We start from the raw sequence: 14741 nt of genomic DNA on the forward strand, positions 1-14741 counted from the left end.
CGAAAAAAAAACAAATTTTTTTGAGGTCTTTCTAAAAAAAATCTCTAAAAAAAACTAAGCTCTTCAATCTAATATTTTTCTTGAGTAGTTGATTGAAAACTCTCAAATTACAAGTTTTAAAGGCAAAAATGATGATTTTTGCGACTATCATAGCCCATAAGATAGAACCAAATAAAAAATAGGAGTCTAAAATTTCATCAAATGAAACAGATTTACAAATTTTGTACAAAACCGAAACATTTTAAATGTTTTTTTTTTCAAGGAATTGCTGCTCTTTTTTACCTTTCGTTTTTGCCTTTCTCTATACTTCATTCCACTTTTTATAATCCCTTTGCATCTCTTTTCTACTTATTCTTCTACTCTTTTTTTACTTTCTATCTACCATTTTCTTGTTATGCAGTTCCCCTTATCCTTTTTATTCTTTTAGTCTTGTACTTTCCTTCTGTTCATTTTTCTTTTTCTGCTTTTCTCGTACTTCTCTCCATCTCTAGCGCTTTTCTTTCTTCTCGCTATCTTCCATCTACATTCTTGTAGACTTCCCTTATTCAATTCGTACTCCCATCCTTTTCTAGTTTTGCATTATTCTGATACCATTCATTTCTTATATTCATTCCTTCCGCAGTATTTCTCATCTTTATCTGCCCACAGTAAACTGTAAATCATCAATCATCATCATGATAAACTATTGATAAATTATCGTTTCTCTTCTTCTCTTCATTCTTTCGCCTTCCAACTTCCGTTGCCCCTCTTTTAGCTCTTATTTTTGCTTTAAATATATTGTTGTTCTCTGTTCTTCTTTTCATTTTCTGTTCAATTCCGTGCGCGTTTATTCATTTTTCTTTTTTTTTCTTTATTATTTTGATCCATAGCCTATGCTTTAAGTCGGTCATCGTCAATTTATCTTATTATTCGGTGCTTCCATTGGCTGTCATTTCCGTTGTTCTTTTCAGTTGTTTGCCTTTCTTGTTAACTAGTTTTTTGTACCATTTTCACTGTTTTTCTTTTCCATTATTAAGCCATTTTTCTTTCATTTATTCCTAATTTTACTTCATCAATTTCCTTCTCGTGTTGTTCCTCTCTTATTTGTAATTTTTTTACCCTATTTTTTCTAGGTCTTCCTTGTATTATTCTTACATTTAGTTTCTCCTTTTTAATTTTGATCCCTTTTTCAATCAATCTTTTACATCCTTTGCTTATTTCTTTATTTAGATTCGGTCTTCTCACTGTCTCAGTTCCGCTCACCTGTTATATTACTGCCATTGTCTGTGATGTCATGCACTAGCTTTAAATTCAAGTCGACCAATTATAGAGGTACTCTAGCCGTTACCCGCTCGAGTCGCCTTACGTCTAACTGAGAGCTAATCGGAGGAACCCAAACTAATTTTCTAAAATGTCGTCAAAAAGACTTTTTGATGTTACTGCCGTGACACTTGGGTTTTGGCCACACGCTTAAAAAATTTGACCCACTTTCACAAAAAGTGAAACAGCTCAAAACATGCGTATTTTTACACACTATTTTGAGCAACTCTTACCCCTTTTATGAGTTCAACGCAGAACCTCATTAATGAGCAAAATTTACTCAAAAATGAGTGCCATTTCACCCAAAACTGAGTAGTACTTACACAAATTACGAGTAAATTTAACTCAATTATGAGGTTGGCCTAAACATCTCAGAATTGAGAAATTGCCGAATTACTCATATTTTTGGGCTGTTCCACTTTTTGTCAAAGTAAGTCGGTTTTTACTCGTGTTTGAATTGAAACTCACTCATTTCTGAACTAATCTTATTCATTCGTGAGTTAAATTTTTTAAGCGTGCAAAGTACTGACATCTGTACATCGTAATGTTTGTTTGTAACAAAATTGTAGGGCCCTTTCCCTTTTGGACCCACAACAAATCCTGATTTGGATGAGAGTGTTCGTGAGGATGAGAAGTGAGACGAGATGAGGTACCAGCTGTGGTTCAAAAGCAAATGTACTAGTTTCAGCTCCAGAAACCATATATGGAGCGAGCTGCGCTTCGAACCATGAAAGCAGAGTGTCCTGTCAGAGGCTTGGTTTTCGTTACAGACCGAATAAGGCTGACCGATAAAAGAGGTCGAATACTATTTTATGAAAATTCAGTTAATTAACTTTGATTTTCAAGCGTTCGAACAAGAAATTTGTCACTAAAGGTGACAAAATTGAATATTGAAAAATATTAAAATCACGGCCTTGTTTGTCAGAGACCATTTCATATCAAATCTTCGCCAGAATCCGAGATCGCAACTCCGTTTAAATAATTATAGTCTTGCATGTACCCTGCGGGCCAGCAACAGTATTTCAAAATTTCAATTATCTACTCCACGACCGTAAAAGCTAAATCAATGCTCAGTACAAATTACGGCAAGCAACCAGTCGTAGCAGTCCCCGGTCCGATGGCAACTTGCAATGTTATCGATTACCACTCAATCTGATAGGCATTTCCGGGATGAAATGTACACACATTCGAAAACCAAATTAAACGAACAAAAAATAACCAGCATATGAAAATGGAAGCAAACCGAGCAAATAGAATTAAACCAGTGATAAAAGTCCTTTGAAAACGAAACAAAAACTTCAATCTTCTATCCAACCGACACGGTGTGTTAAAGGGGGAAAGGGGAAGGAAGCTCGGTTCGGGGATAAAAAAAAACTAATGAAAATTGGTTTCTAGGGCTATCAGTATGTATGTATGTGTGTATGTGTGTGTGAGTATGTGTGTCTTTCTCACTCACTCGCTTTGATCGTCACTGTACACATGCACAGCAGGTTTTGCGGCGAGTGAGTGCTCTTTGTATGCAACATGTATGTATGCACGAGCGTATGTGCGCACCTGTACCGTAGGCAGCATGGCATCAGTACACCAGCCAGCAGGTAGGTAATGAGCTCGTTATTCCCATCAATCGTAAGCCCTCGCGTCATCGCGAGGATTAAAAAGTAGCATTCAAACATCAAAAAGGATTAAATCCGCTGTTGCGCTTCAACAAACAGGGCAAAAGCTCTGGGTTGTATATGAAATTCTGGTTCTTCGCAAAAAGTTTAATTTTATACAACGTTGCGATAATATTGAAGCAAACTAAATTCGAGATTGGAAAGTTATATTTTTACAAATTTCGCTCGCATATCCGTGTAACGTTAAGGTTTCTCTAACGCTCGTGCATAGCATAAGAAAGACAAGGTTTTTTTTTGCGTGTGTTTATGTCGGGGGATTCCAGTGAATAGTGAGCTAAGCTGACGGGTCGAATCAAATGCCTAATATGCCTTACAGGACTTAATCGAAACGGTGAGTGCTAAAATTTAGACTATTTCGGTTCTCCTATTCATGGCTCCCGGTGGGAACGGCACAGGTGCAGGGTTAAAATGATTGAACAAAAACAACAAAGGAACTGAAAGCTGTTACGTTGAGATTTGGAAAGTAAAATAGTTGGATAAATTAAAAAAAGATAAAATAAATAAACGCAAATATCAAATAAAAAAGCAAATATCTCCAAATAAAAGAAAACATATTGGCCAAAAAAAAATAAGGACAATTATCGAAGCGTGATAGTAAACAAACCAGTACTCCAACATAACATTAAAAAAAAAAAAATTAAACTAAATGCGCTTACAACTGAAAACAAAAACACAAAACAGGTATAATATAAAATACTGCAAAGGCGTTAGATAAAGGAACAGACAGTGAGGAAATGAGTAGCAGACAAGCGCGACATTAAACTGCCTACCTTGCCATGCTACAAAGTCTCCAGCTTCACCTGAACAGAGAACAAAGAACAAAAAAGAAGAACATTGATTGGTTTAGATTCTTGGAATTGAATCGACTCTCTCGCTGACTCTTGCTCCTCTCTCATTCGCGCGCTTTCGTTTGTTTTGTTTTGTTTCCGCTAGCTAAACTAAACACTCTTGTTTTTGCTCGCTCTCGTGACCCGGACCCGGAGGAAAAACGCTTTATCAAAAGTAAGGATGATTTTGGTTTCCGAAAATCATAAACGAAATCAAGCGATTGTAATATGTTACAGCATCCTGGCAAGCGGGTGCGTATCAGTCTCCTTAAGAAAAACAAAACGATATCATAGCCTCTTACGTTTCCTGCAGGAAATGTGTGTTTGTGTATCTTCAAGTGGTATTCAAAAAAGTTAGACGAAATTATACAAGAATCATTCAACTGGAAAACGTGAGACTAACTATGAAAGAAATTTCCGTTAATGAATTGATTTTCAAACTGTTTCCAGAAAATCAAAGCTCTGATGGTACCGATGGGAATAATTAGAAATTAGAAGGAGTAGCAAATTAGAAGTGAATAAATGAGGAAAGAAAACCCAAACTAGTTCAAATTGGAAACTGAAGGTCAAGAAAAAATAAACGATGAATCGAACAAAGGAAGGAGAACTGAAACTTTCCAAACGAAACACCTCAAAAGCACTCGAGATAGTAAATGGTCGAAAACGCACTTCTACGGTTGATTATTGCTATCAATAATATTACTGTTACTTCAGGTAATGCAATACTTGAGGGGGGGCGGGGCAGGGGGGCTTTGGGGTTGGGGGTGTTTTTAGAGGATTTCCAAAATTAAAAAAAAATCTAGTTCTCGCTACAAGGCAGATTAAAATATTATTCGCTTAACTGGCGCTTCTACCAGACACGCAGGAGAAAAGTGGAAGTGGAAAGCTTACCTTGCCGCGTGGGATCCATACTATTTGGCATCATTGGTTGTCCGGGAGGCTACAAAGAGGTAAAGGAGAAGAAGATTATACGGATCAATCGTTGCTGTTCTTTAAAGAACCATGAGAGACCGGCCGGCTGGCCGACTGGTCAGCCGAGCGGGGCAGTCAATCGATACTTACACCATTGAAATCGTTTCCAATTCCTTGCGGCATTCGAACGCCGGGCCGGGGCCCTGGAGGATACCGGGGACCTGCCATGAAAGGCTGCAATAAAAGGAAGCAAACGGAAATGCATTTTCGAATGAGTTTGTTGTTGGATTTGGTTTGGGGAATAAACAATCACTCCTAATGGATTGACAAATTGGTTAGAATCAGCATGTTTAGATCGGCGGCGCTTGCAAACTGCAATGGGACTTAATCTCTGTTTGATGCTTTTGTGTATGTACATAATTGGGTAATTTATGCTTGGTTGCATTCAGTGGAATTAGGTTGGTTGAAGCATTACTGTTACGAGTGATGCTTAGGCATCACTAATTAAAGTGCACATTAGACATTATTTACATTTTTTGTAATATGAAACAATAAAATGCTAATTGGGACTATAATAATTAACAACTGTATTTTGCAATGCACATCCGTATTAAATGTTATCAGTAATTTGAACTATATCGATGAGCCTGATTGATTTGACTGACGAAATAGAAAAAGATCAGTAGGAATACTTTTCAATACACGAAATGAAAATATTTATTAACGAATTTATCTGACCCTCATATAGGTTACATCTGAATAGATGTCAGTATTTCAAGATAATAATAATTGATCATAATTTTGTGTGAGATTCCACAAAACGATCCATCAGTGGAATGCGCACAATGAATTGCCATTGTTATTACATCATCTTTCTACTCACAACAGCAGATGACGTCACAGTAAGCAAACTACTCCTCACTCATACATTCTACTAGTAAGCACACCGCAGCGGAAAACTTACTTAGCCCATAAAAAAACAATAAGCCTTAGTACTATTTAGAGCTTCTTCCTTCTGTTTTTATTCGACAGACTTCGCAAAGCCAGCTATTAGAGTCTGGTGTCGCTCGCATAATAAGGGTAGTCAGAGCACATCTTAGCGTGTGCTTCGGTTAAGTAATTTTTTTTTCAATCTGTACTGGTTTAATATGGATTAAATGGATCTTTCTGATCGGCTAGAAGGATCTGATGGCTCATAGCCTCTTTCGTCGATTAATCCTGGTTGGACATTGTAAAAGTACCGAGGAAAAATAAAGCTATCACAAGACCGAACTCCTCGAGTCATCTTCCTTCAAGAGGGATCAGCCACACCGTGAGTTGGTTTTCTAGCCCAAATGAAAATGAAATCTTTACATATTTTACAATCTGACTAAGCATTATTTACTAACATTATTTAGCAATGACCGCGATTCTGAAAGTCTGATCAAACAAATCCTGGGCTTAAAACAAACCAACGTGATTACTGTTGGTTAGTTATTTACGCAAAAGTTCCATCTATACATTCGTGCCCACGTAACGGAGATCGGCTGTATGGACAACGACCCAAGTTTGACCGTCAAGAACCTGCTGGAGTTTAAAATTAAAGCCGTGATTGAAGAGTTCCGTCGTCGAGAAGATCAACATTGCTCTCCCCTTTGTAAGCTCAACGTGCACAACGTGCATCTGCTTTCCAGATATTTTAGTTTTCCAGTGTCATCCCTGCCAGCGTATTGGAAATTGACGGTGTGGTCAACGACTCAAGTTTGACGTTCAAGAACCTGCTGGACTATGAAATTGGCCAGTTCAAGGATTTCAATGTCGAGCCAAGCAAATATATAACGTGCGATTTTGTAGACATGCTGTGTCTAACAACGTATGCTTGAGTAAGCTTCGTCTTCCTTTACATCTTTTTATGCCGCTTGCTGTTGCAATGAGGTAAAGTGCGTTAATAGAAATAAAGAAAAAGTTCTGCGAATGCTGCCTGCGAAAATAGTACTGACGATCCACTCGAAGAACTTTCATTTGCCATTGTTAGAGGCTAGCATGGGAAAAGCCATTCTAGATATTTACAAGTGCCAATGGCAGAATGGCAAATATTAGAAAATCTGAAAAGAATGCAGAACAACTGAAGCAAAGTCCTCCAGGATTTGCTCAAATGAAATCACCTAAGTCTAGTCTCCAGCACTTCTTTCCAGCAAAGAACACCGCAATTGTACTCACCGCAAATTTCTTACCAGGATTATGTTGCCACAGACAAGTACAGTTATGTCGACAGTTTGTCTCTGTGTGACCATTTCACTGGCGTTCATGTTGCTGTTGTTCTCTACATTCACTCATTCTCGACAATAAGGAATGAAACCAAATGTGAATAATTCATTCATATTGAACTGTCGACGGCGGCAAACGAAATTACAAAAAGCGTAAACATTGCTCCGAAATTTTAATTATTTTCCTTCTATCAGGTTTCGGTTGCTTTTAAAAACCCGGAGGTTTAATAAACTATACTTTGAGATCTAAAAAATCAGTCAAGAGCAGGAAAATTAACTGACGCAGCAATCGAGTAATCATTCAGTACTGCAATTCATGAATGAATTGTTTTGAAGGATAGAAAACTGAGAAAGACTAATACTGTCAGCAGTTCAGTAGTCATGTCCATGGGCTGACAGATAAAGAAAAATACTACCAGGGGTAAAACTTTTTTTTATTTTTTTTTATTAACGACCCTTTAAATAAGGGGTAAAACTGTATGCGCTGAATCCGTTTTATATTCGCCTTCCTGCACGACTGTTAATTTTTTCGAGCACTGTAGAGAACACTGTAGAGGGGTAACCCCTACGTAACCGAATGACCGAATGACGAAACTAACTCAGTATGTAGAGTTCTTCGATCTAATAATCATCGTCGCCGTTTGAAACAAAATCGTTTCACGGTCCTAAGGCAATACTCCAATCACTGGCAGTCAATCAACAGGCAAAATTTTAGGATCACAAGCTCTAGTTACAAATTTTATAACCGACCTCTATATGACCGGTACGTTACGAAAATTCAAAATGTGCTAAAACGCTTTCGGTCGTTTGTCAACGAGAAGCGAGAAAAACGTGACGTTATTGGTGTCTAACATGTTAATGGATAACCAGGCTTCTGCTATGCTCTGCTAAAAATCTCAATATTCGACGTTTTACTGGTAAGCACAGAAGCCGAATCGATTTGCTTTCTCTCAGTCGGATGTTACCTTCTCCGACGCGACAAGTTTTGTTTTGCTTTTGCTTTTGCTGCTTTGCTCTGCTGGCGAGTGAGCAGCAGTTTGGTTTCATCTATCATTTTCTACCGGAGCGCTACCAAATGCATGCTCTCAAGGTCACGGAGTAAATCGTTCTAGTCCATATAATTGCCTATCGCATATTCTCTTTGGGACACGGAGCGAATAGTCACGTGTCTTCCGTGTGCGAAAAAAATATTAGCTCTGCTTGCCGTTGTGCTCCTTCTGTGCAATATGAGTGGTCGTAAAAGAAATGAGTCTTCATTCAGGCATCATTCGAAGGGAAAGGAAACGGTTGAACAGAAAACGAAAGCACTTGATCGTTGTGTGAAGCAGATTGCTCTGCCTCTGTATGCATAAGATGAGCAAAATGAAGCCTGTGGATAACGACAGTTCGAGCTCCACTCGAAGAATTTGCAATCAATCTGCTAAATGTAACGTCTAACCAGCAACAGACTGAAGGTGTACTCCAGGAATAATCCCACCAGTCAGTGTTGCGAAGCCGGCCTCGTGTGATCTAATTTTCATACACGCGCGCTCTCGTTTTAACGAACACAGTTGCAGGAGCATTCTCTTTTGGGTTCCCTTTTTTATTTTTCCACGCCTTACGACGAATTTTTGCAAATGTATTCTTAGTTATCCACGCCACGGTCCTCGCTTTCGCGCGTCACTGCAAACCAGCAGTTGATACTGCAAAATCTGTATTCATACATCCTAGCTCACGTTCACGAGCTCTTGGCAGTGACTTGCCACGTAAGCGGGTTGTGCAGAAAAACGCTACGAGGCTATGCGCTCGCGAATAGCGGTTGCTTGTCGTACGCTTTCGTCAGTGAAGTAAGCTACTACTACTACTATACTTCTCATACTCACTCGTGAAGAGTGGGTGGGTATCGTTTGCTCAATTTGCAACACAGGAAACCCTTAAATACGGTTGGACCTGACAGAATACCTTCGACCATAATAATAAAGTGCGCCGACATTCTCTGTGTGCTTTGAAGATCTATTTTCGATTTATCTCTACTCTAGTTCAAGCAAAATGCTGGAAGAAAAGCGCATGTTTCCTGTAGGAAAACATGGTGATAAATGCAACGTATCAAATTACCGTGGTGTTACTTCATTACGTACTGGCTCAAAGACATCTCACCCTTCATCATCTTTTTCCCAGGTAGATTTGTCGTTACCTATCTCGCCCAGCTCTTATCGCTTTACCTTACGTACATGGATCAGGGGCTTCAAATTCAAGCACCCCAAACTTGACCATCTGGATTTATCACCAAACCATATCTATTGGCTCAAGAGATCTGGCCTGACTAATCGTTCACTGTGCGTCAAATTGAGATTCACAGAATCAAAAGAATTCCACTACTGTTCAGGTGTCCCACAAGGCAGCAATTCAGGACCATTACTATTTACTATAGTTTTCAACGACGTGTGCCAATATTTACCGGTGCGTTGATGCTGTTTGTCGACAGCCTCAAAATTGTTTGTATTATCAAAACTTGCACTGGTTGTTAGCTGTTCCAAAGAGCCATCGACAAGTCTCACGACTGCTGGTGCAAACGAAACTCTATGGAACTATGGAAGTTAGAAAGAACAAACGTAGTGGAGCTATACTAAACACTAAATTGAATTTTTCGTCCGTCGATTGTAGAAACTACTGCCATAAAACAAAATTAATTCCGATATTGGACGTAAAAAGAAAGGACGTTACCGTAAACGCACCTAATTCTGCACACCGCATGTTTTCCTTAAAAATCATAGCATTTTCAAATGCATAGCTTTATGCGCTCATATTTTCCATACATGTTGATTAAGATAAAAATTTGCAGGAGTGCGGAAAATTTGACTTAAATGTGGAGTGCGCAGAATTTAGCGCCATGCGCAGAATTCGGTGCGTTTAATTCAAATTTTTGGACGTAAAACGTAAAACATTACATCAAATTTTAGACGTAAAACAAAAGGACGCCAATCCAATGCAAGTTTTGGAAGTAAAAAGACAGTACGTTAATTAGAATTTGGACGTAAAAAGAGAGGACTTTATTTCAAATTTCGCTAATTCATATTTGGATGTGAAAAGAGAGGATGTTAATTTAAATTTTGGACGTAAAAAAGAGAGGGCGTCATTTCAAATTTCGGACGAGAAATGAAAAACGGTAATTTAAATTTTGTACGTAAAAAGAGAGAATGTTAATTCAAGTTTGGCCGTAAAAAAAGAGGATGGTAATTTATATTTTGGACGTAAAAAGAGAGTACGAGAAATCAAATTTCAGACGAGAAATGAAAAACGGTAGTTTAAATTTTGGACGTAAAAAGAGAGGATGTTAATTCAACTGTCGGACGTAAAAAAGAAGACGTTATTTTAAATTTTAGACGTAAAAAAGAGGACGTTAATTCAAATGTCGCACGTAAAAAGGGAATACAGTAATTCAAATTTTAAGACGTAAAAAGAGAGGGCGGTAATTAAAATTTCGGACGTGAAAAGAGATAACGTCAAATTCAAATTTCGGACGTAAAAAAGTGAACGTCACATAAAATCACGTAAAAGGAATGGACGTAAAGAGAAATTCTAGTGTACTTTGCTATTTAAAGGGCTATATGACTGAGGGTTTCAAAACAGCCGCCAGCCGCCAACGGACTACGATACACTCTACACATTTAGTTTATTTTAGCGAATTTCGCAACTAAAAAGTCAAAGTGTTCCGAGACTAAACGCATTCACTTCGGAGATAAATTCACTAATCTCTGAGCTACTTGTCTGCAGTCTGTAGTTATCCCATTTTTGATTCAACAAATATAAATCCATTAATTTATGAAGTTTTGTAAGGACTTCTGAAGCAACTCAACTGCTATAAAAAAAACTAAAAACTAGCACAATTTTAGTAATAATGCGCATTCAAAGTAATATTCTAAGTTTTAGATAAAAGATTAAAGTTTTCTGTGGAAGGATTGTTTAGTTTTAGTCAATCATGAATCATAAATATTAAAACTGCTCACCACAATTGAATTCTTTATTTTCAAATTTTCACTGTTTTATTGACTAGTTTTAAACCCGGTTTCCCATATACATCCATACACATGTATATCAATAACAATCCATGGAGTCTTCTTACTTTTAAGTTTTAGTTTGGAGCACCCTCGGTGAATGAACACTTAATCATCAACATGCTAGTTCAATTCATTCATCACCCACTGCTGCAGGACACACACGCCGCTTCGCCACTCTACTGCAGTAGCAAAACGACTGCAGTCTCGTGACTCATGCCAAACTCCCTGCATTGGCACGGCGGCATACGATAAAACAAAAAGTTGTACGTTGCGAAGTCAAGTTTTCCTGCAAGTTTTATTAAACTTTCAGTCCAGTCAAAATAAAATTGCAATTTTTTCTTCGAAAACGGTTCCTTAAATAATGAGTCCAAACGGGGTATGACTTTGTAATCGCAGAGCCTTTTACTGTTAGCCGCAGTTTGCTAAGGTTTAGGTTTAAGGCCTCAGGAGTTTCCAATGGTGCACATCATATTTTAAGACCCGAAGACCGTTAATTTTTTTTATTTTAGTAATGGAATTATTACAGTTATAGTAGAATTATATTCATTTTTTTCCTAACGTTGAAAGAATAGTTTAGCCTAAAACTATTTTAATACATGCATGATTAACATCGCAGTTAGCATGCAGGTATTTTACCACTAAGGCAATTTTAGTTTGTAAATAGTAAGAAGTAATTCGGAGATCCGAAAATAAGCCAAAGATTCCTTATAAAACAAACTTTTTCTAATCATACTATACAGAATATTTAACATTGTGAAACTAAAAAATCAAAATCGAGTTGGATAGACTTTTTATACAACTAGGTAGGTTTGTAACATTCTTAAATCTAAAATCACCCGCAAACACTGATGTTATCATAAGAAACATTGCTTGTTATTAAAATAAAACGATATAAAAAAAAATATTTTAGCACAAAGTACAACATTTACAACAAGCCAAATTATCCACTGATAGCACCACATGAAAGAAACCAAACAAGATTAATTAACACACAATTCCATGATAGCAATATGGTAGCAAGCATTGATGACATGATTAGCTCCGGGTAGTAATGATCGGGATAGAAAATGATTTTGTTTCGAGGAACATCATTTTACTCAGCCGTTAAAAAATTTAGTTCATTTCCGAAAATCTGTTGTTGCCGTGCTGTTGTCTAGTTTTTTTTCTTGTTTTGTTTTGTTTTTTTTTTGCCTTGAGCACTTAAACGGTACCAGGTGTAAAACTAGAGCAAACAAATCGGTTAATGGAAATTACTCAAACAAGAGAAGAGTAGAAGGAAAGCAACGAACAGCGTACGCGAAAATCAACAGTTCAATCAATCAGTGAAGAGGAAGAAAGTATAGTATAAAATAGTTGGTGGGACGTCTCTCTCTCTCTCTGCAAAAAGCAGCGAATACTAACCTGGCCGCTCATCATCTGTCCGTGCGAGTTTGGTGGTTGTGGGTGTGGGGACTGCCCACTGTTAGGGTGTGAAGGTTGTGATGGCCTAATGGAGGAGTTCTGTAAAAATAATCGGTATAAAAGAAACGAATGGTGGCGATGACGGTGATAGGTGTTTAAAATTATACGACAGAAAAAAATAACAGGTAAACATAGGATAAAAACTACTGAGAGAAAGAAAAAAAACTGTGGAAGCAAAATCTATGGTAAATAACTCATTTCTCTAAAACGCGATGAAATTAAGGGGCAACCAATTGAAATGGAAACGACCCATCTTTGTTTCTATATTGTTTGTGTGAGACAGCCTTCAACAGATTTTTACTTGTTGCGACAGCAAATTTTCCAAATTCAACGAATTTAGACAATCATCTTCTATCACTCCTGGATTATGACAAGTGTAAAGGTAACACTACATACTATAGCGATTTTAATTCAGCTCTACAACATGTGATTGAAAATAGATAGACAGAAATATAGTTGGCAGGTACGTTGAAACCGAACACGGTTGAATTGCTCTAGACTAGGATATGTAACACTAACGGGAAACCTGAAATCTGCACAAGTGAACATTTAAAAATAAGCTAAAATTGACATTTAACATTCAAACACTAAAACATTGAACAGTAGTTATGGAAGAGGTTTAGTTTTGATGAGTGTATTTAGATGAAATTTGTATAGAACAGAAATAAATCATTTATATACTGGTACAATGGCAAATACGTTTCCACATCCGACGGTCACGCATTTTCCGGGCTGTTTTGTGGCAGTATGACATGAGATGGGTGAATTTAGATTACACATTAATTAGTCAAACGGGAGCAGTAAATGAGCGGGAACTGAGTTTTTTACATAGATACATAGCTACAAGACTACCAGAACAGTAAACAGAAATAACCTTAAGAAGAATGATAGGAAACAAACTGTGCAGCGAAATTCTATCACATCCTGTGTGTGTATACATGTAACATAAACATCGAAAATTTTACATAAAAGATCCAAGAAAACAAAGAAAGAGTAGGAAAGTGTATTGCAGATACATGGAAGAAGGGGTAGATAGTAAGTAAATAACAAACAATGTGTACCCTGCTTACCGGGAAGAAGCCAGTTGGTGCCATCGGACCGCCAGGCATGCCCTCGTTTGGTGGTAACTGTCCCAGCGGACTCGGCGCTGGACCGGCATTGTGTGCTATTCCGTTCACTCCGTAGCCCGAACTCACGAAACCCTGGAAAAATGTTCGTAAAATAGAAAATAGGTTGATTAATGCTGCAAGCTTTTGTATTCTATAAAATTTCCTAAATTTCATAGTTTTATCTATAAAATCCATGTGTCTAATGTTACTCCCCTGAGGGACGCCAAACGATCAAAACCTTCGATCCAATGCACTTCATCACAGTTTGGCCGAACAAATACGACCTTGGGAGTCACACAAAACGGAGCGTAAAATCTTACAGCGATGAAACCTCAGAAATCCGTTACAAACGCATATTTGTTAACGATTGCCATTGGAACACATTCAGTGAGATCCAGTTATTCAAAGTGTTTCAAATGCCTTTGTTGCAATACCCCCTCATTGCATTGCAGAGTTTCAAGTTGTCCCCATACGATATTTCGTATACGGCCATATTAAAAATGACCCAGCTGACTGCCTTGGGGAACATCAAATGGAACTGGCCATGGAAATGCATAGTTTTGTCAGTGTGGTAGGAACTAAAAGTTGATCTGATTTTATCGTACTCCGAAATGGCTATCTCCTGGTTTACTGTAAGAAAAACTGCAGAGAAGTCTGTGAATATGGTATCCACCTGTTGACTAGCGACCTCAAAAAAACTGAAGTATGCGAATGTAATTAGATAGAACAACGTGAAACACTTGGGCATGTTGTTTCATAGAAACACACTACACTACGAGCAATGTTGAACTAACTATTTAACAACTAGTAATTTAGTTAGTTTGGAGACAGCACTTAGCGCAGTGTTAATTAGTAACGATCCATGTGTAGCCCTGTTTGATGTGAATAAAGAAAACAAATAAATATTGCCAGGCTGGAAATTCCAGCATACCAAAAAACCGCCAGAAGTCAATGACAGTTAAAAGACCTTGGGGCTATGAACTATTTCGGAAACTCATCGGGACCAGAATGGGTCCGACTGACTTTTAAATCTACGTCATGTACTACTACAGAATCTCCTCATTACGCTGAAATCCAAACCAGACACCGACACGCATGACTGTTAGTGGGTTTTGAAATTCGAGATATGAAGAATTTGACTGATTGCAAAAATTAGATTTCCACTAAATCTTTATCA

General features: G+C 37.7%; 1 protein-coding gene across 4 annotated transcripts in view; it reads right to left on the minus strand.

Moving 5' to 3' along the window:
* Positions 1 to 14741, minus strand: part of LOC128738144 (single-stranded DNA-binding protein 3) — a 106472-nt gene that overhangs the window by 12505 nt on the left and 79226 nt on the right. For 2 of the 4 annotated variants that reach the window (XM_053833030.1, XM_053833032.1), the window contains exons 6-10: positions 13526 to 13657; positions 12396 to 12494; positions 4862 to 4945; positions 4691 to 4739; positions 3743 to 3772 (exon numbers count right to left, since the gene is read on the minus strand). In XM_053833030.1, the coding sequence (XP_053689005.1) occupies positions 3743 to 3772; positions 4691 to 4739; positions 4862 to 4945; positions 12396 to 12494; positions 13526 to 13657 (394 nt within the window). Of the gene's footprint in view, positions 1 to 3742; positions 3773 to 4690; positions 4740 to 4861; positions 4946 to 12395; positions 12495 to 13516; positions 13658 to 14741 lie in introns of all 4 variants that reach the window. The other 2 variants (XM_053833034.1, XM_053833033.1) reach the window with 2 other exon arrangements.

The sequence above is a fragment of the Sabethes cyaneus genome, chromosome 2 (assembly GCF_943734655.1).
Source record: "Sabethes cyaneus chromosome 2, idSabCyanKW18_F2, whole genome shotgun sequence".
Classification (NCBI taxonomy): domain Eukaryota; kingdom Metazoa; phylum Arthropoda; class Insecta; order Diptera; family Culicidae; genus Sabethes; species Sabethes cyaneus.